General features: G+C 43.3%; 2 protein-coding genes across 9 annotated transcripts in view; one reads left to right on the top strand and one right to left on the bottom strand.

The window, feature by feature from the left end:
• The window catches only part of lhfpl3 (LHFPL tetraspan subfamily member 3), a 60,029-nt gene extending 56,332 nt beyond the window's left edge, over positions 1-3,697 (top strand). The window contains exon 4 of the mRNA XM_082510241.1: positions 2,337-3,697. The gene's annotated coding sequence lies outside the window, so the exon portion shown is untranslated. The remainder of the gene's footprint in view (positions 1-2,336) is intronic.
• A 6,360-nt stretch (positions 3,698-10,057) lies between these two features.
• Positions 10,058-20,268, bottom strand: part of kmt2e (lysine (K)-specific methyltransferase 2E) — a 30,023-nt gene continuing 19,812 nt past the window's right edge. For 5 of the 8 annotated variants that reach the window (XM_082510719.1, XM_082510718.1, XM_082510723.1 and 2 more), the window contains 12 exons: positions 18,754-18,825; positions 18,054-18,239; positions 17,526-17,852; positions 17,120-17,419; positions 16,333-16,483; positions 15,940-16,166; positions 15,792-15,848; positions 15,001-15,534; positions 13,448-13,704; positions 13,244-13,323; positions 12,502-12,581; positions 10,058-12,337 (listed from right to left, as the gene is read on the bottom strand). In XM_082510719.1, coding sequence (XP_082366845.1) covers positions 11,294-12,337; positions 12,502-12,581; positions 13,244-13,323; positions 13,448-13,704; positions 15,001-15,534; positions 15,792-15,848; positions 15,940-16,166; positions 16,333-16,483; positions 17,120-17,419; positions 17,526-17,852; positions 18,054-18,239; positions 18,754-18,825 — 3,315 coding nt within the window. In that variant the 3' untranslated portion in view covers positions 10,058-11,293. The remainder of the gene's footprint in view (positions 12,338-12,501; positions 12,582-13,243; positions 13,324-13,447; positions 13,705-15,000; positions 15,535-15,791; positions 15,849-15,939; positions 16,167-16,332; positions 16,484-17,119; positions 17,420-17,525; positions 17,853-18,053; positions 18,240-18,753; positions 18,826-20,268) is intronic. The other 3 variants (XM_082510721.1, XM_082510724.1, XM_082510722.1) reach the window with 1 other exon arrangement.

Below are 20,268 nucleotides of genomic sequence, written 5' to 3'. Positions count from 1 at the left end.
GTCCACCATTTGGTTCGGGTTTTACCACCACGGCAGGCACCAACCACCTTGCGGCCGCAGCTCAATGCAGCAGCTTCGGCAATGGAGACGCTGAACATGGTCCAATCGGACTCAATGTCCCCAGTCTCCCTCAGAATGCTGTTGAAGCTCTGCCAGAGGTGTGCGTTGAAGATCTCACAGACTGGGGCCTCTGCTAGACGTTCCCAGCACACCCTCACTACATGTTTAGGTGCACCAGGTCTGTCCAGCGTCCTCCCCCGCCACCTGATCCAACTCACCACCAGGTGGTGATCAGTTGACAGCTCAGCCCCTCTCTTTACCCGAGTGTCCAGAACATATGGTCGCAGGTCTGGTGATACGATTACAAAATCGATTATCGACCTGCGGCCTAGAGCGTCCTGGTGCCACGTGCACTTATGGGCACTCTTATGTCCGAACAAGGTGTTCGTTATGGCCAAACTGTGATTAGCACAGAAGTCCAATAACAAAACACCGCTCGGGTTCAGATCAGGGAGGCCGTTCCTCCCAATCACGCCCCTCCAGGTCTCGCTGTCGTTACCCACGTGAGCATTGAAGTCTCCCAGCAGGACAACAGAGTCTCCAGGTGGAGCACCTTCCAGCACCCCACCTAGGGACTCTAAGAAGGCTGGGTACTCTGAACTGCCACTCGGCGCATAAGTGCAGATGACAGTCAGGACCCGCTCCCCCACCCTAAGGCGCAGGGAACAAACCCTCTCATCCACCGGGAAAAACTCCAACGTACCGGCAGCAAGCCAAGGGGATATTAGAATACCCACCCCAGCCCGCCGCCTCTCACCAGGGGCAACTCCAGACTGAGACAGAGTCCAGCCCCTCTCCAGGAGACTGGTTCCAGAGCCCAAGCCATGCGTAAAGGTGAGCCCGACTATGATTAGCCGGTACCTCTCAACCTCACTCACTAACTCAAGCTCCTTCCCCACCAGAGAGGTGACATTCCATGTCCCGATTGCCAGTCTTGGCAGCCAGGGATCAGTCCGCCAAGGCCTCCGCTCCTGGCCGTCGCCCAGCACACAATGCACCCAACCCCTATGGCGCCTCCTGCGGGTGGTGGGCCTGCGGGAAGATGGGCCCATGTCCCCTCTTCGGGCTGTGCCCGGCCTGGCCCCATGGACTATGGCCTGGCTCCAGGGCGGGGCCCCGGTAACCCTATCCCAGGCAGGGTAAACTGTTCCCTCGATGTTTTCTTCATAAGGGTCTTCTGAATCGCTCTTTGTCTGGTCCCTCACCCAGAACCAATTTGCCATGGAAGACCCTACCAGGGGTCAAAAGCCCCCAGACAACATAGCCCCTGGGATCCCTGGGACACACAAACCCCTCCACCACGATAAGGTAGCGATTCACGGAGAGGACTTATTCTGTAATAAGCTGACCCATTATAAGCTCACTCACAGGGGGAAGATATGGTCTCATAATCTGATGAATATATGAACTATTGATAAGATTTAATGTATTTTACATACATAATTTAAAAAAAACTATTTTGTACATCAGTTTAAAGCAGATTTTCCTAAAATGAGATGTATAGACTCACATGAACCCTGTTCTCCAACCTCCGTTTCACATAACTGTTGCTCCATTCTCTCCTCTTGTGTTTATCTTCTCTGTCATGATATGAACACCAGAGCTGAGAGGCCACAATAACATTAAGCATTCACTTTACTTGCATTATGTTTTTTACTGCCACCATTTTGGCAGTTTTTGCAACCATACTTCACAAGCAAGAGGTGGATCTAACTGAGAAGCGGAAGGACACAGCACGTTCACTGGGTAGAAATTTGGTAAAGCACACCCTGATGCAAAATGGATATTAAGGGCTTGGACACCACAAACTCACAGTCTACACACATACATGTAAAGCAGAGCCCAGAATAATGTTATAACATGAGAATTGGCTGAATTCACCCAAATCTTCCCACATGGTTCTTAAGTGGAAACCAACCAGTACGAAATAAACAAAAAAAATTAGTAATCACAACCCCTCCTGTCATTTACCCTCCAGCTTTCTTACCCACTGCTTCTGATGAGAAAGAGCCAAGTTTAATTGTTGTGTTTACAAGCAGTTGCCAATTATTTTTCTTGCATTATCACATCATGTGCTTAAATTATTTTTTATAATAAATAGATGATGTGCGCACAAGACCTACTCTTGGATTTAAAGACAAAGATTTTATTCAGTTTTATTTATATATCTCGAAACCATAGCAACAGTCACCACAAGGCATTTAATATTGGAAGCTAAAGATCATCATGGTTCCAAATTATGTTAATGTCAGCTGATTCTACATTATTTTTCTCAGTGTCTGCAGGTCTTACCACCTAGATGTAAAGTCACTTCAGGATCCAGCTTTCCTCTCCTAGTCAACCTTGGAGCTTGGATGCAGAACTGATGAGTGGAGAATCAACATCAAAGAAGAAGAAGGACAGGAGGAAGTCTGGAAGAACCACACAACCTCATTATGGAGACTAGGAGACCTTTTGTCCTCCCTGGAAGCTCTTTCTGTAAAATAGTCCTCAGTTGCATCTCAAACTGCTAATTTTTGCAGGATAAATACTTTAAAAGACTTTGCCTGTCTTGGTAGGTTCATCATCACACCTGAGCTGTTCTGGAGGCGAGGATTGCAGGAGTGCAGAGGTTCAGCTGAAAAATAAAATTAAACAAAGTGTGAAAGACATGGCACATCAGCTCCAGGACACAGTTTGGACAAATACCACAGAGTGGCATCCGCTCAAATCGAATTAAATCAGAACGCATTAACAAGACTTTGACCGACACAAATAAGGTCTTAACAGACTTGAGGTCAAGGCTGTCAGATCTTCTTTCTTATCACGTCAACAAACTTCCTGCAAAGGACTCCAGCTTCGACACAGTTTGACCTTTTAATTTAAACACGAGCATTGTCTGCAGAGATGTGAGGGACTGGAGAGAATGACAGGCTGGATAAGCGAGCAGGAAGAACACAGCTGTTTTCTTATAATTAAATGTTTGATGTGATAGAATCAAATGGTAGTAATTAGAAGTTTTTACTGGTGAGGACTGTGCAAAAACAGAGTAAAATATAAGAGTACTAAAAGGGCGAAAACATTGGTTATATAAAGTCTATAATCTGTGTATAGCTGTATGTTGATTGTGTCCCTGTGCTTTGTCTTAACTTTAAATTGTACATTTTGAAATGTCATTTTATTGTACCATTAACAGTATGTGCCATAGAGTATCTTGTAATCTGGCAGTATTGTGAGGAACTAAAAAGGGAGTAAGTGCTGGACTCGAACTGTGGATAGGTTTTGTATTGTTGTATCTTTCTTATTTTTGTTTCCTGTCATCCTTCGCTGTCTCACAACAAGAAAAGAACGAAAGGAAGAAATGAGTCTAACTTACAATAAATGTGTTAATGGAAAGAGCAAAAGAACTTAACAGGTTATGTGTTTTTGTTTTGGTGCTGAGGTTAGTTGCCTTCAGGTTGGTAGGCTACCGGTTTGGCCTACTCAGAAGGCCGAACTACTTATACCCGTCTGAAAAACGTAACTTACACATATCTGTTTTTCTACACCCATTGGGTTTAACAAATAACTTACAGTTTTGGTCAGAAGTTTACGTACAGTCATCTTGGGCATGAATGTCCAAAAAAAAAAGAAAGAACTGGATCCCCAAGTTTAACATAGTTTTGGATTTTCTCTAAAACATAAACAGGCACAGACCTGGCTTTTAAGCCTAGTGCACACATTTTCAACTGGGTTGGTCGTAGCTTTGGTCATTCAGGAAGCTTAAACAGCTGGAGGATCATCATTTCAAGTCCAGAAAAATATGCAAACTGTCACCCTCAGATGAACTGGTTAGGATGCTCAGGAAGCAACAAGGCTCAAGACTGCAATGAACTGGAAACTGCTGGAACACTAGCATCAGTGTGCACAGTGAAGGAGGTTCTATATCCTTATGGACTGAAAGCATCCTGACCAAGAAGGAAGCCCCTGCTCCAAAATCAGAAACTTCAACCTTGACTGAAATTTGCAGATGTTCACACGGGCAAGCCAAATGCTGTCTGGAGAACGGTTTCATGGCCAGATAAGAAATTAAAGATATATGATGCACAATCTTTCCAGTGTCGCAAAAGAGCAGTTCAAGTAAATCATTAAAAACCCCAAATTACCATGACATTCATGCCCATGATGGTATTTGCAATTGTCTGATCACAACTGCATAAGTGATTCATAAGGGACTTTTAGAGATGCTGTTTGCTGGAAACTTGCCCTTACTCTGTGCCAGGCTTGCTAACAAGTGCTACACCTGTTTCTGTGACCCCCTGACATTATGTGACCTGAGGTAAGTATTTACTTACTGTTCTTGACACCTGTTGACCAAGCACTAGCACTTATTCTGTATATAAAAAAACTATAATCTGACCATGACCTACATTGTAGCCTGCTAAATATGTCTTTAGAGAAATCATCTTCCATGAACATACTTACCAGCTATCAAATACTTACAGATTGGAAAACATGGTACTCATAACAAAAATGGCTTCATAAGACATCACATACTCTATTCTGTTTTCCCTCTCTCTCCTTGAATAAAAATATAGGTTTTGCACTTGAGCAAGATGCACTTCTTTTCCACTGCATGTGTGCCTTTACGGGCCTTTTTTCCAGATCACTGAGTGAAGTAAAAAGCCATAATAAAGCACTCCTAAAGAAAGTACTCCCCCTATAATAGGTTTTCTCACAATCTTTAGCGAGTAAACACAGTTAATAAGTGGAGATTAATCAGTTTTACATTACACCTGTAGATGCATACCATCCTCAGCTCGTATGTCTCACTTCTCCAAGAATTTTTTTCAATTGTTAGTTCAGGTAATTAAATATTGAATTGCTACTATGTTCATACAGTAAAATCAAGAAGCACTTCATAATACAGCCGATGACCTGTAGTGTGATTTACCCACATTTCAGTACCTGAAAACAATCTGAAGACCTTAAAGGAAATAAGAAACAAATTATATTTAAGTATTTTTAAGTGATTGTTATTTTCAGATTATTTCTGCGTAGAAGTAGATGTGAGCTGGTTTAAGTTGGTTTTTGGAGGGGAAAAACACTGATAGTGTAGAAGTCTTTAAAAACTCACAAAAACTGTATGTATCAAATATGGTGCACTAGGCAGTAAGGGGTTAAGCCTCTTCACACTGACCTATGAATTATTCAGGCAAAATAAAGCCATCTAGTGCCAAAACTGTGGATTCTGTCATGGAACAAAAGACAGCCAACATCCAAAGAAAAGCTTGGAATGACCTTCAAGAAGCCTGGCACACAGTTCCTGAAGACTACTTAAAATACAAGAAAGCTTGGCTAAGATAGTTCAGCCTGTGTTGAAGAACAAAGATTGTCATAGCAAACATTGACTTTCAAGCTTCTTAGAATTGTATAAACTGTTTGGAGTTGGGGGTCTTTTTTTTACCTTGTGTGCTACATTTTTCCATTTTCGTTTGCAAGTGTTTCAGTAAATCACTAGTAAAATATTTATATAGATAAAACAAAATGAGGGGTTGCTTAAGATGTTTTTTCACTGTACTATAATAACCTATAATAACCACTGTGACAATACATCAAGTATAGTTTTTGCCTCTTTTCTTTTATAATATTAATATTTTAAAAATACTCTTGCTTGTAAAACACTAACAGTATAATTAGCATTTGCTTATCAAAAATAAATAGATAAATTGGAAATGTTGGGAAATAACACTACATTGTCAACTATCATAGCTAATAGAAATACAGTAAGTAATATAAATACTTAATTTAATACTAATACTGCATGGTGGTATAAATTTGGTAACATCACGATCAAAATAAAAAAATACTTATTTTAAAAATACATTGAGCTGCTATGCTGCTGGCATATTATGGCTTCTGCACCTTTCTGAACAGAAACGAGAATTCCTGTTACGTCACTGTTACCACAGCAAGCTGAAGGAGTCCTGATTGTTTGCCTTGCCACCCAAGGACACCCATCAACATTCTTGATCCAAAAGGTCCACATACCACTTTTAAAATAATAATAATGACAATAACAGAAAGGATTAAATATCTGGGTTGCTATACAGATGCAACCCTGCAGCACATTATGAAAGATATATTTTTTAAAATAAAAAACTTCACATTTTCTTAGAACACGTGATGGATTGCCAGAATCTCTTCAAGCCAGTCCAAAAGTCTTTTTCCGTGGCCTGTAAGAACTCCCCGCACACCTGAGTTTTTGCTTCAGCCACTACCCGAGCTGCGTTCCAGTTAGCCTTTTGGTAGTTATCAGCTGCCTCTTTAGTCCCACAGGCTAACCAAGCCCGCTTGGACAGTCTTGCTCAGGCACCAACCACCTTGCAGCCACAGCTCAGTGCAGCACCTTCATGGAGGTGAAGGGGTCCCTGAACATGGTCCGTTCTGACTCAATGTCCCCAGTCTTCCTCTGAATGTACTTGAAGTTCTGCCCAAGGTGAGGGTTGAAGATCTCTGCCAGGCGTTCCTCCGCCACCTGATCCAACTCATCACCACTTGACAGATCATTTGACAGCTCAACACCTTTCTTCAACCAAGGGTCCAGAACGTATGGCCACAGATCTGATGATATGCTTCCAAAATTGATGCCCTGTGGTCTAGGGTATCCTAGTGCCACTTGCACTTATCTACAGCCTTATGTTCGAACATGCCTGTTATGGACAAACTTTGGTTTGCACAGACACCCAGTACAGAACACCGCTTGTGTTCAGATCTGGCAACATGAAGTCTAAGTTTGATTACAGTTTGTTCATCCATGTTCCTACTTGCACCTATGGTCACACGCTCTGAGCAGTCTAATTGAAAGAATGAGGTTAATATAGGTGGATATAAGCAGTGGAAATGAGCTAGGGTGGCTAGGCTCAGCCTTACAAATAGAATAGGAGGGACTTAGGCTACGTTTTTTGTCTGCTTGTTCACACTACAAATAAAATGCGACAGCAAACGCTCTCTAGTGTGAACGCTCAAAGCGGTCCGCATGCGCAAAAGAAGACGTCACACACAACGCACTCCGTTTATACCCAGAGCAAACAATATTGTTTGGCTGATGGCCCTTAATATAAAGACTTCCGACTTTACGTTTCCCAATTTTTGCTTTAAGTTATTTTGTTATTTACATAATAATGTAAATAACCTAATAATTATCCTTATTGCTGTTTTAGAGGAGCGGTACTTCAAATGATAGTTGCAGATTTCTGTCAGAATCTGCAGATTATACAGTACAAATAAAATGTGCACGTTTCCCCAACGTTGTCTTCCCAACAGATTCACTAACATCTACACAGGATGACCAGGAAGCGTTCGCGATGTCTTATCGGGCGCTTCTCCGGAGCTGATAACTGGCGTCTGTCTTGTGTCAGTGACGTAAAAGACGGATTTAATGCGACATGACCATTCACACAGCAGTCGCTTTCTAAAACATCGGATATGTATCGGATTCAGTACCACATACGAAAGTGACCCAGATCGGATGTGAAAATATCGGATTTGTGCCGTTCACACTGTCATACCATGATCGGATATGGGTCGAGAAGTTGTTCTTTTCTGCTTAGGCTGATTTCCACATGACCCAAGCCCAGATAAGTGGGAGAAAATGGATGGATAACTGTTGAAAGATCTTAAACTTTCACAAAGTTGTAGAAAATAACAGAACTGCTTTTATATCCTTTTTTGTGATGAGTAATGACTTGTAGGTCTAAATGTGCAGCAAACGGAGAACTCACATGTGAGTCCTGGTTGTTACCCTCACTTCCAAAACACTGAAGGGCAGAGGCAGCATCATAATCATTAAGGGGGGGGGGATATAATTTTTGGCATGCACACCAGCTACTTGATTAAAATCAAGACATGTGCACGGCCATCTGCTCACATGAATCCTAACAGCCTTCAGGGGGCTGTACACCTCTTAGAGGGAAGATTAGTCTCTTTGTTAGAGGAAGTTATGAGTCATTATTGGCTATTTTGTTTCAACCACAGACTAAAGCCTAATCACTATAGTGCCTCATGAGGCCGTAATGCTCGTTATACACTCAAGGCAAAATTGGATGGATGTATGAATATAGACGGTGTTGCTATTATTGGAACCACTACAAGGGCAGGATGACTTCAGAGTAAAGCCACACTGTGCCCTAAATCAGAAGGGTCCATCCTCTATACGGTGACCTTTTCATGACATCTCAGCTCCATGTGATCTCACTTGGCTCAGTTTCTTTTATTCTTAACTTTACTTTGAGCTGAATAAACATTTACTCTCTGGAGGACAAAGCCATCCCCACCCGCTAACATTAGGTGTGTAAATAAATCCTTGTTAGACCTTCCTCAAGGGAGTGCTTTTCCTTATTTTTGGTCATATATATGTTGCTGGAGGCTTTAGGCTGCTATAAATGTTCAGTATCAGACATTTTTTCCACTCTTTGACAAATGTCATTATTGCCAGTAAGGTCATCTACTCCTGTCCCACACTTTTTATTTGCAAGTGGCAGCCAATCAAAAAGAAAGTTAGCTTACAGGGAGAGGAGGGGTGATGCAACAACACCCACTACAAGAAAAATAAGGATTAATTTGAAGTGCAAATGATGCACAGCTACTCTATAAAGGCTCTTCCACACCGATGTGTGGTATTTCATGCATTACACATATTTTGGACTCTACTTTAGACCTATTCTTAATGCAGCTGTACACAGACTGTGTTATTTTGCAGGATGAATTTGAAGCCAATTGGACCACTGCATTTGGCAACAAGTGCACTCTTAGATGAAAACGTGCATCAGTACTGAATATACAATGATCTGGAAATGGTAAAATTCCATCATTTAAACTCAGACACACAGCTAGACGCTGCTCTGGATCAGCTGGAGTTTGTGATTCCAGGTCTCACAACATGAGCTCAGACTACCTCACTGACATGCTGAAATATGTATGAAAGCGGTCGCAATTCAGCTTCAACTACTGGATCAAATCATAAAATTCTCCCTGCTGCTGCCTTCTCCTGAGATGAAGGATAAACCCCAAATCTCAGTGTCTTAAGTTTTTTTTCTTGCTTAGAAACATCAGGACCAGCTAATAATGGCTTGATGTTGACTTGCCTGCCCCCACTGCATTTATATACTTATTATACAAGTTTGGATCTTTGTCTCACTGCTCCGTGTATAACAACCTTAAAGTTGAGGGTTTTAAACCTAAACACCGTATGAACTGTTAAGCACGATGGTTGTTGACAGTGGTACTGGTACAGTTGACAACGCTGCCAACGCAGATGCACCTGGGGTATGAATTTGAAAAGAATTACATTGCCACGTTTGAATGATCTCAGTCACAAGATTTTCAGAAAACCTGACTTTTGACCTTGAGGTCAAGGTCACCAGGAATCAAACTCATCTGAGTTTTGTTGGCTGCACCTATTGCATGATTTTGAAAAATCCTACTTCCCTATATTCTATAAGTCCACTTTAAGCACTAAATAACATCTTCAAATTTGCCTTTTGTCTAACTAGCAGTTAAATACCTACAGATATCAATTTTACAATAATATGAATTAAGAAAAAAAAAAAGGTATTTTTTCTATTAATTCTGTTCCACCTCTGATTTTCACTTCTAACATTGTTCCTTTTTCTATGCTGCAGAAAAAGGATGTACTCTCAACATATCTACACAATTAAACAACTTGCCAAAGATTATTAATTAAATTTAATTTACAAGGAAACTCATTTTGGGAAAATAATGGCACACAGTTAACCCCTATCAATTTTTATTCCTATAATTATAGTCCAACTTTAAAGATTTCCTACTGCGTTCTAATGTTCCAGTGTTTGGATATTGATTATAAATATGCTGTAGGTGGGCAGTATTATTACCTCTCAGCCTCAGTTTTCTGCTGTCCTTGGATGATTTCAATCTGAGCGGATATTTGTCAAAGCAGCCGGCAGCAAAGACGACGGCACAAATGTTCCCCGGCAGACAAATGTCACGACAAGTGGTGTAAAACTGTCATTACAGTGATTTATTATAATGAACCATGAAAATAGCCAACCAGTGCAGTGTCTGTGAGTCTCTCCCCTCCACACAAACGTACACTCACACACACAAATGATTTAAAAAAAAAAAAAAAAAAAAAAAAAAAGACCAAGTTGAATAGTTGAGGATGGGAGGGTGGAGGGGGTTAGAATAAAATAAAAATAATGCTACAGTCACAGAAACATTCAGCTTTGCCAAGAAGAGTGTTTGTATTTACAACAATATTTAAAAAAACAAAAAAAATAAACAGTATGGGAGCAAATTGTACAAGCATAGAAAAAAAAAAAAAAAAAAAAAAAAAAAGCGAATATGTACAACCTGTTCTTGGTGAAAGCTGGAGTAACCACCTATACATTAAATTACATTTTCTACAAATAACCATTGATATTCAAAAATAAACCGCTAACATCCTACCTGTGGGCCAGACCACCCAGCCTACCTCAGAAGACACTCGTTTTTACATGAAATCTCACGCACGCTTTGCTTATCTAAGCAGCCACACACACTGAAACACACTCACACACACAAACGAGTTCAGCCTCCTGTGGCAGTGAGGCAGGTTCCCCCGAAACTGGTCTTTTTTTTTTTTTTTTTCTTCTTCTGAATCTGCAGCGGTGAACAGATATTTGTTGTCAGACAGAGGAATAAAAAAAATATTTGTCTTTTTTTCTTCTTCTCTATACAAAAAGAGCTTTCTCTGCGCTATAATGAACCACTAGATTAAAACAAATAAATGGTGTATAGAGATGACAACAGATGAGTGAGAGGAGGAAGTAAAATGTTTAACTGACAAAGGGGAAAGGAAGAGGAAGGATATAGGCTGGAATGTCCATTGATAAACAAAGTGCCTTACAACGGGAGTCCAAACAAGACACAGAACAAAGATCCTTCCTCTCCATCACAGGAAGGATATTATAAAAACAAACATGGAGGCCAGAGAGAAAAGGGCTATGAGCACCGGGGAGAATCGTCTATCTTTATTTTTATAGTCTGTCTTGAAGATTTATTTCACTGTCCTTTTTTGTTAAAATTTTATGTCTTTTTTGTTTTTCTTAAAAAGTACCCTTTTATCCCACAATCAGCTGTTTTTCCACTGGCCATGTGTACAGGTACATAGAAAACGTATCTACAGCGTATGGTACATGCCCCCTCACGATGAGTTCTCAGGGGCTGCCAGACACCGGCAGCAAGAAGGGGTGGGTCAGTGCCACCCTGTGCTCAGGTACCCCGAGCTGTGGAAGGGGGTCGAGGATGCAGGAGCTCCACGAGTCCCAGAAGGCATCTGGGAGGCAGCGGCCTGAGACTGGCCTTGTTGAGTCTGTTGGGGAGGAGGTGGGGGAGGTGGAGGCAGTCCGGTCTGCTGAAGGGGTGGGGGGTAGGAGGATGGGGGTACTGAAGAGTTCGCTGCAGCACCAGGGTGCATCAGTGCCGGCTGAAACCCCCCTAAGTTCTGATAGTGGTGGGGCTGCATTGGGGTGTTGGTAGAGGGGGCTGGAGGAGGCGGAGGAGGTGGTGGCGGAGGGGTAAGTGACAACAGGGTGCCTCCTGAAGGAGGCGGCTGCTGCTGTTGGGAGGTCTGACCCTGTGGGGGAGGAGGTGGAGGAGGTGCAGTTGTCATCATGAGCTGATGTTGCTGGATAGGAGGTGGCTGCAGGTTGACGTGTAGCAGGGTGGGGCCAGGCATCGGGTGTGGAGGCGGAGGAGGTGGCGGCGGAGGAGCAGCTGAACTCTGATAGTGCACGCTGTGGGGAAGAGTCTGTATCAGGGGCTGAGAGCCTGGAGGATAGGGCGGCGTGACAGAGGGTTTAAACCCAGGGAAAGGTCCGGCAGGTGAGGGGCTCTGGCTTGGAAAATAGGCTGTGGAAACAGGCGGTGCTGGCGGTGGTGGTGGCGGTGGCGGTGGAGTGTTCTGTGTATTATACTGCGGAAAAGCACTGGGCCCAGTCTGAGTCTGGGGCTGTGGTTGGTTCTGAGTTTGGGCAGAGAACAGCGCCCTCTGGCTGCGATAGGGCGAACCCTGAACCTGAGGCTTTGGAGAGTGGAGGAGGGACGATCCAGGGTAGTGGACTGGTGAGGAGGGTAACGGGGTGGGGTGAAGCTTTGTCGGTGTTAGCGGGGCCGATTTGGGTCCTGTCGGCTTGCTTGTCGGCTGGCTGGTCAGATTTGGCGTCCGAGGTTGACCATCGCCATCTTCCTCCTTCGATGGCCGACCAGAAGGTTGGACAAGAGGGCCAGGAGAACAGGGCTGCAGAGGAGACGGACAAAAGTAAGCAGAGATGAGTCAAATTAATCAATTTAATCAATGAAACTTTAACAGAAAACATGACTAAAATTAATTAAATTTAATAAAATAAAAAATAAAAATAAACTGGCAATAAAACTGGTGATGATAGCCTGACGTCAACTCACTGTGTGGGTCGGGGTCTTCTGGACACTCGGAGATGCACACTCCCTCATCGAAGGCGTATCTCCACCTTCTGTCTCACCATCTAAAAAAATAAAAATAAAAATACAAAAATACAAAAATACAAAACAGATCATCATTTAAAAAAAGAAAAAAAAACATGAAAAATATAAACAGCTCTGATGGAGACAGATCTGGTTGTATGACCATTCATGGATGGTTTCAAATGCTTGCAACACATTGATAGTAAAAAGCATTTCAATACAAATACATTTAACCACAAGCCACTCAAAACACACTTAAACATTCAACAAAGAATGGCACAGTTCTTTAGTTAAATCTAGATTGTTTAATTCAGGTTATGAGAAAACAAATTACTTTATTCCAGGATTTCCTGCACACCAGCTGCCTTCATATTGCAAAAAAATAAAATCCCAACTAATTTTACTCTTACAAAGAAACAAAGCATTCACCACCACTTCACTCACAAACAAACTAAAAAAAAATAAATAAATAAATAAAAAATAGGGAAATGGGGTAACTACAGTCTTCATGTACTACAGCAGCGCACCCCTCAAACTGCTACAGGTATTTTGGGTGCTGGTTCCTTGAAAAATGTCAGTAAACATGATCAACTACTATTACAAAAGGCTTAAGGGCATTTCTGTACATGCACGAGGAGTTTCTGCCCATGGTAGGCTGTAACATATTCTCCATCCTCACACCGTACGATTTCCGTTTTCTTACCTGTGTCTTTGTCTTTGCTGAGCAGCAGAGCTCGGTGGTAGCTGCGCTCTCGGGCCTGCTCTACAGAAGTCGACGATGTCCTGAAGTGAAACATCAATAAGAAGACTTTATGTACTAAGGTTTGCTACCATGAATGCAGAGCTTTTTTTTTTTCTGTTTACACATTTCTCTGTAGTTATCATTTCAACACATTAAAGCACACACCACTGTCCTTCTCCTCCCTCCTTCTCTCCGGTGGACTCTGCCTCCTCGTTTGTCTGTGGCTCTCTTAAAGCTGCGGTGGTGGTGTTGGAGAGAGCCGTGGAAGCAGGAGGTAGAGGAGGCTCGCTGGTGGTCTCTAGAGAGACAGAGAAGGCGTCCACAGCTAGAGGCGGCACAGTGGAAACGGGAGAGCTGCACTCTGTCTTGGAGCCGCTGCGACGGGCTTCGCGTTGACGCTTACGGTATTCTAGCAGGGAAACCTGGGAAGAAGCAGAACCACAAAAACCATTAAGTCAAACCAGTAGAGGGCAGCATTTGAAGAATAATAATTCAACCTTTGGAAGCATCAATACTTCTGGAGTCCCGCTGCCAACCTCATTTGTTTGCAATGTATTGGTACTCTCTCTGCAGATTATATAAGTAACTACCGTATTTCCCGGACTACAAAGCGCACCTGAATATTAGCCGCACAAGCTAAAATCAGGGGAAAATCCTGTTTTGTACATACATTAGCCGCACCTGACCAAAAGCCGCAGGTGTTTCAATGTTGACTTATCATATGTAAGAGAATATGCACAAAGCGAATTGTCAGGAAAGAGATGGCTGTTTGGAGACACACCCCTTTTATTAATATTTTGAAAATCAAGTTATGGGTACATATTTGCACATGTGCTGTGCTTCATAAATGAGTAACAAATGTAGTACATAACAGTAACCTACAGCACACCAGAAAAATAGATTCAGACTACCTTTTAGGCTCAGGTGCAGTGACACGGCTTTAACAAGAAGAAAAGTCAGTCATTCACCACCATCTTCCTGCGCACTAAAACCACCAAAGTCCTCTTCTCCAGTGTCGGATACGAACAGGCTCAGGATGGCTTCGTCATCCACTCTCAGCTTCTTTCCTTCGTTGTCACTTTCAAAACCAAAGATAATCCTCATTGTCATTGTCAGTGTCGGAGTCGAACACCCTCTGAAGGGCCGTGGCGGTGTCCTCCTCTTCATCATGCAGCAGTCCAGCCCTTCGAAATCCGTTGGTGATCGTGGATGTTTGCACACTTTTCCACGCTGTCAGAATCCACCGGTGGAGTTGAGCACAACTTGCTTTTCGCAAGTTTATCGCCGCTCGTCATCCACGACTCCCGCTGAACGCATAGCGCTACTTTGAAGTTTGTTTTTCGCGCTACTTGTACGGCACTATGTTGCCTGGCGGATGGACATGTGACCAACATACCACTCTTGAACCCCGATCCTTCCGCCAGGCAACGTAGTGCCGTACAACAGCGGAACAAACAAAACAAATCGTCTTACGATATCACAAAAATCATGGAAAATCTATAGAAAAGCCGCACCTGACTAAAAGCCGCAGGGTTCAAAGCTTGTGCAAAAAGTAGCGGCTTATAGCCCGACAATTACGGTAGTTATTTTTTCAGACTGTTGACTAATTAACTGTTTGTTTAAACTGTCTGGGGGCAAAATGCATTTACAATCTCATTAAGGGCCATTTAGTGTTTTCAGATAGCTTCTTTTTCATCTCTATAGGTCAGTAATCTCACCTTTTTCTTCTGTGGGGGGTTCTGTGCAGAGCCTCCTCCGTCACCAGCGCTGTCCCCATTCAGCGAGCGTGAGAAGCCAAGAGAACTTCCCTCCTCAGAGCTGGGGTGAAAGAGCTGCCCTTGGCCTTCGCTAAACGAGGGCTGGGAGCCAACCAGTGACCCCGTTCCTGCTGAGGGTCCTGCTGCAGCCTCAGGCCTGAAGGGGGCTGCCAGAGGCTCCAGAGTGTGGGAGGGGGTGAGGTCCCTTAAGTTTGAATTGACTGGAGAGAAGTTCAGGCCAGCTGGTGCAGTCGGGCCCCTCTCTGGGCTTTTTATCCAGCCAGAATAAGAGGAAGCACATGCTTCTGTAGACAAGGGAGCCTCACTGGTGCTTTCTACACCCCCACTATCAGGCCTGTCCTCTCCACAGTCCACCGACTCAGCAGGTGGAGGCTGTGGACTCTCTGGAACTGACACCTTGGCTTCTGACGGGAGTCCATCTGAACTAGGAACCTTGATGCAGGGAGAGGACGCCAACGAAGGAGGACGATCGGCCTGGGTGAGAAGCAAGGGATGAAAACACAACATGAACACTGATGAGGCATAACACTAAGAACATGTCTGCTTAACAGACTTAAATTGACATTATGTTTTGGATTACTGGTTTATGTTTGGATGTAGCTGGACATTTTTATTATAGAAAAACTATTACAGCAATACTACCACATTTTCAGATAGTATAATACTGGAACTGAGGGAGACTGATGGTTAAAGTCATTTCCAAATTAAATATATTAGAGGTATGATCTTACCTCCTGCACACAGGGTTTTCGGTTGACCTCTGGTGAGTTCTCCCCTGAAGATTCATTCTGTGCAACCACAAACACACTTAGCCACTTTTTCTTCCTCATGTAAACAAACATGTAACGTTTACAGGCTTATGCATAAACACAGCTTTACCTCCTGAGGGGCATTAAGCGTTGGCGTTGGGGTGCTGGGCAAGGGCTCCATGCTTGGCTCCTCTGTTCGGGGACGTGGAGGGGTGGCCATTAAGGCTGGTGTCAGCAGCGTCTCCAACTGTTCTGTCCGGGTGGGCGTGGCACAAGGGGAACCGTAGGGCGTTGAGCTCTCAGACATACAAGCGTCCAAAGGACTCAACCTTCGCTTTTTCAAAGGAGTGGGCAACTCTGCAAGATGTCAAAATGAGCATGGCATCTATGATTTAAAGTTGGCTTGATTATTTACTGTTATTAAGACTGGTTTCCTTTACCATCATTGAATAAATGCACAGTTTTCTTTGTTAGGTTTGTAGTTTAAGTGGCATTAGATTGATCTGTTCGAACCCAGACTTACCTGGTAGCGAGCAGATGCCATTATAGGGTAGGGGGCTGTCTGAGTCTCCGTTAATGGAGGGGCTGAGGGGGCCTTCACCGGGCATGAGAAGACTTGGCCGTCTGCCTGGGCTGGTGGAGCCTTCCTCCTCTAGAGCTTGCTTCAACCATCGCTGTAAAAACAGAGCCATTATAACAAAGAGAAAGAGTGCACAGGAGACATTCACAACAGTTTCAAACATCTAGTGGCAGGTATATCTACTTAATATTGTAATAAAAATATAGAAACTAACCTAAATGGTCATGGTATTAATCAAGTTACCTAGATGGTGTGTAAAAGGAGAGAAGTTTCTAATTTCAAGCTTAAAAAAAACCAACAAAAAAAAAAAACAAAAACCCAAAAACCTCTCCTTATTCATTTAGATAGGGGCAAAATAAGTACCTATAGGTTTTAACAAGATAGCTGCTGAATGATAAATTCTGCTTCTAGACGCACTTTAGTAAAGGAGAATATAAATTCAGCAACTTATTAAAGGAAGCTTCTAAATAAAGCAGCTAAACAGTGACAGTCCTGTCCCTCGATAATATTCTGGGCGACTTCAAATGAGTTCATCCCACTGGAAACTTTTTGATGCATTCACGGAGACGGAGTTAACAAAGAATGGAAGAAATTCAAAGGCTGTGGCATTTTGGGAAAACTTAGTTATTTCCTATGTAAACAAAGATCTACTTTCCAAATCTAGCTGTTTAAGTTTTTCCCATGAGCATCAAAGAAAGGCAGGATTGCTTTTAAAAGCAGAAGTCTGTACCTTCTTGCAGGAACCAGTGGTTGGTGGCATTTCGGGTAGTTCTCGGGAACGCCGTCTCCCGGTGGGGACCCCGGGAGATGTGGGGCTGCGGTTTGCCAAGAACGGGGACAAAAAGCGGACATAGTGTTTGGGCGTGCTGTAGACCTGCTGGGAGCAGGCCAGGCCTGGCAGGGCGTTGAGCTGCGTGGCCAGCACTTCAGGGTCACTGCTTATTCTCAGTGGCCTTTCTGGGACTGGTTCTGGTGTTCGTACAGCACCACGGTCCTGCTGTTTCTCGCCTACCCACTCATTCACAAAGTGCTGTGGAAAAGAGTTTGAGAAGATGTAAAAATTCTAAAGGGTTCCTGAACATTTTTTAAAAAGCCAGAAATATGTTTCATATGCAGAATTAGACATGTGCCTGTACCTTTTTTGTTCTGAAAGTCTTGCTCCCTGTTCGGTTTCTGTCAGGTGCAGGTGAGCTGCTGTGCGGAGGACTGGTGTCGGGTGCTTGTGTGGAGATGGCCTCCGGCTCTGGCACAGTGGGTGTTTCTCCTTCAGGGGCTTCATTGGTCACAGGCTCCACAGACTCAGTTGGAGAGCTGGGAGGCAGGTCAGAACAAGTGCTGATAGTGCGAGCTCGTCGCCGCTGTTGCCCAATGTGAGTACGATTTCTTGAGAAACTTTTCCTGTTCCTCGTGCCTTTAACTTTGGCTGGCTTTAGACCTGGCTCCTCTTTTACTTCCAGAAGTGGCTATAAAAAACACATTTGAGAGTTCAATAACATCACATTTGAATACATAAATCTCTTAAAAATCTGACAATAGCTTGCTCCAAACAAAAACACAAATTTTTTATAGTACAGCTCAGAAGAAGCATTTGTGCCAACATCAATTAAAATATAAATAAAAGTAAAGTTTTTTGTTTTGTTTTTTTTGTTTATCTGTGCTCTGACCTGGATAACAGCTGGCGAATCTGCCGTCTCTGGTGTGGCTGGAGGCTCCTCCTTAATGTCACTGCGGCCCCCAACCTCGGACTTTATGCTGCCGATTCTCTCCAGCGCCTGCTCCCGTCGTTTCTCTCTCTTCTCCATTCGGGCAAAGGCTTGCAGGATGGCCTCCATCTTCCTCTCCTCTCGTGTCTGCAGAGGGTTAGATGTGGGGCATGGAGGAGGGGCGAGGGAGAGGAAGAGAGTGCGCATAGATTAGTTCATGGAGTACTACTCCCCAGAGGTAGCGGTGCAACTGGTTAATGTGTGCTACGCAGCGAAAAGCATTTCTATCTGAGTGCAGAGTGCCATATGCAGAGCCAAGTAGAAAAAAAAAAATGTCCCTTCATTTTCACAATAAGAGCAACCAAAAGAGGAGATTGGAGTGAGAGAAAAATGTAGGAGAACAAGGTGTTTTAATTTAGCTTGTACGCAAATAAATTTCCCCAGGTCCTTATAAAGAAACCATAGCTACCTCCACCTAAAACAAAGCACTCCATCATTACTCAAAGCACACTTTTGGAAAGGAAAAAAAAAAAAAAATTTTTTGCCTGCATAGGCTAAAGTTTGCTGTAAAGACAGGACTGTTAGTACGCTTTTAACTCAGTCAATCACCACTACGAGGTTGGTAGATGGGTGGGGTTGGCCATGTATGGGTCAAGTTTACCTCCTTGATTTTCAGTCCCCTCCAGCACGAAGCCGCCCCGACAGGTAGATGGGACTGCTCCGCTGGGTTGGCCTGAATGTTTAATAAAGAAACAGCCCAGTTTAGAAGAGACATGTCCCACCTAAACAAGGCTTCACTAAAAATGGACATGACTGGACTAAAGGATCTCTAATCATCTGGTGAAATTTTTCCAGCGCTAAGGTTACCTAGTAATATGCAATAACACTATGCAGGATATTTACAACTATAGAGCATCTTCAGGAATGCACTAATAATGCCAGGATGTAATTGCCCTTTTCACAGCAGTGAGAAAAACATTGGTGCCACTCCAAACCCATAGTCTAAGACCCCAAGGTCATGCAATTCCACTTGTGGCTTCTTTGGAGCTTTGGCTTCCAAAGACAAGGCGTCGACAAGTATTCAAAAATTTAGGAACAATCTCTTATAGCAGGACTCCTGCTGTAAACCAAAATCTTCACAGAATTTCCTAAGAACTAAGTTTTACAAAAACAACAACAACAAAAAAACACTACAATAAAAAGGCACAGGTCTTTTAATTCCTTCTACCAAAAGCTGGGCATTCACTACAATCACTGACCAGCAGCTTATTACACCCATCTCACAAAGAGAGTCACAGCACATCATTTGACATATTCTTAAAATCTTGATCTTTAAAGTGAGATTTAAGGTCCTGCTTGTCTGGTTGTGAATTACTGGACTTCAATCACATGTGTTTGCTTTTTGTAGGGCTGCATGCAAACAGTGGCACCAATGGCAATGATGCTGTATGTAGGCAGAATATTGATCGGTTGAAGTTTGGCTCGAGTAGTAAAGGAAACAATAGCGGAGTTCCCCACAATGAGGAAGAACAAACCGCAGTGGTAGTAAAGGGTTATTTTTAAATGTCCAGTTTCTTTGTATATTCCGACTTCTATCACAGAGGCTAAGCTAAAGGAGCCCTAACAAAAATATAAAGAAAGGGGGAGCCCATGTTAGCAATGATTTGACATTTTGACTCTTCCCACAGGCAACAGAACACCAAGGGTGAAGTGTTAGTATACATAAAATATCTAAAGAGCTGGGGTAGTAGGAAGACAACATAAACCCAGGATGCCCTTTCCACCAATAGAACTTTCAGTAAGAGCTTAAGCAGGCAAGATATTTCTCTCCCATGCAGCATCTCCACCACACAGATTTAAAAATGACCACGCACACCTACTACGCTTGTGACCGTCAGTGTGCAAATGTATGCTTCTTTGCTCGAGCAGGGTGCCCTCTTCTGCCATGTTGCATAGAAGGCAGCTTATTGGATCTCCCGTAGTCAATAAGGCCCCGGCAACAGGGCTCTACCCTCTGCAGTCACTCCCTCCATCTATCCATCCATCCATCCATCTCTCTGGCCAATTATAAGAACTGTACCTTAGCCAAAGATGAGTCAGCGATTTACACCTTGGGTCTACCATGTGAAACGGAGCTGACTGCAGGGTAATTTCCTGTGTGTGTGTGTGTGTGTGT

The sequence above is a fragment of the Aulonocara stuartgranti genome (assembly GCF_965226115.1).
Source record: "Aulonocara stuartgranti genome assembly, chromosome: 17".
Classification (NCBI taxonomy): Eukaryota; Metazoa; Chordata; class Actinopteri; order Cichliformes; family Cichlidae; genus Aulonocara; species Aulonocara stuartgranti.
Note: the sequence above shows the minus strand (reverse complement) of the source record. Positions and strands in the feature narration are given on the sequence as shown.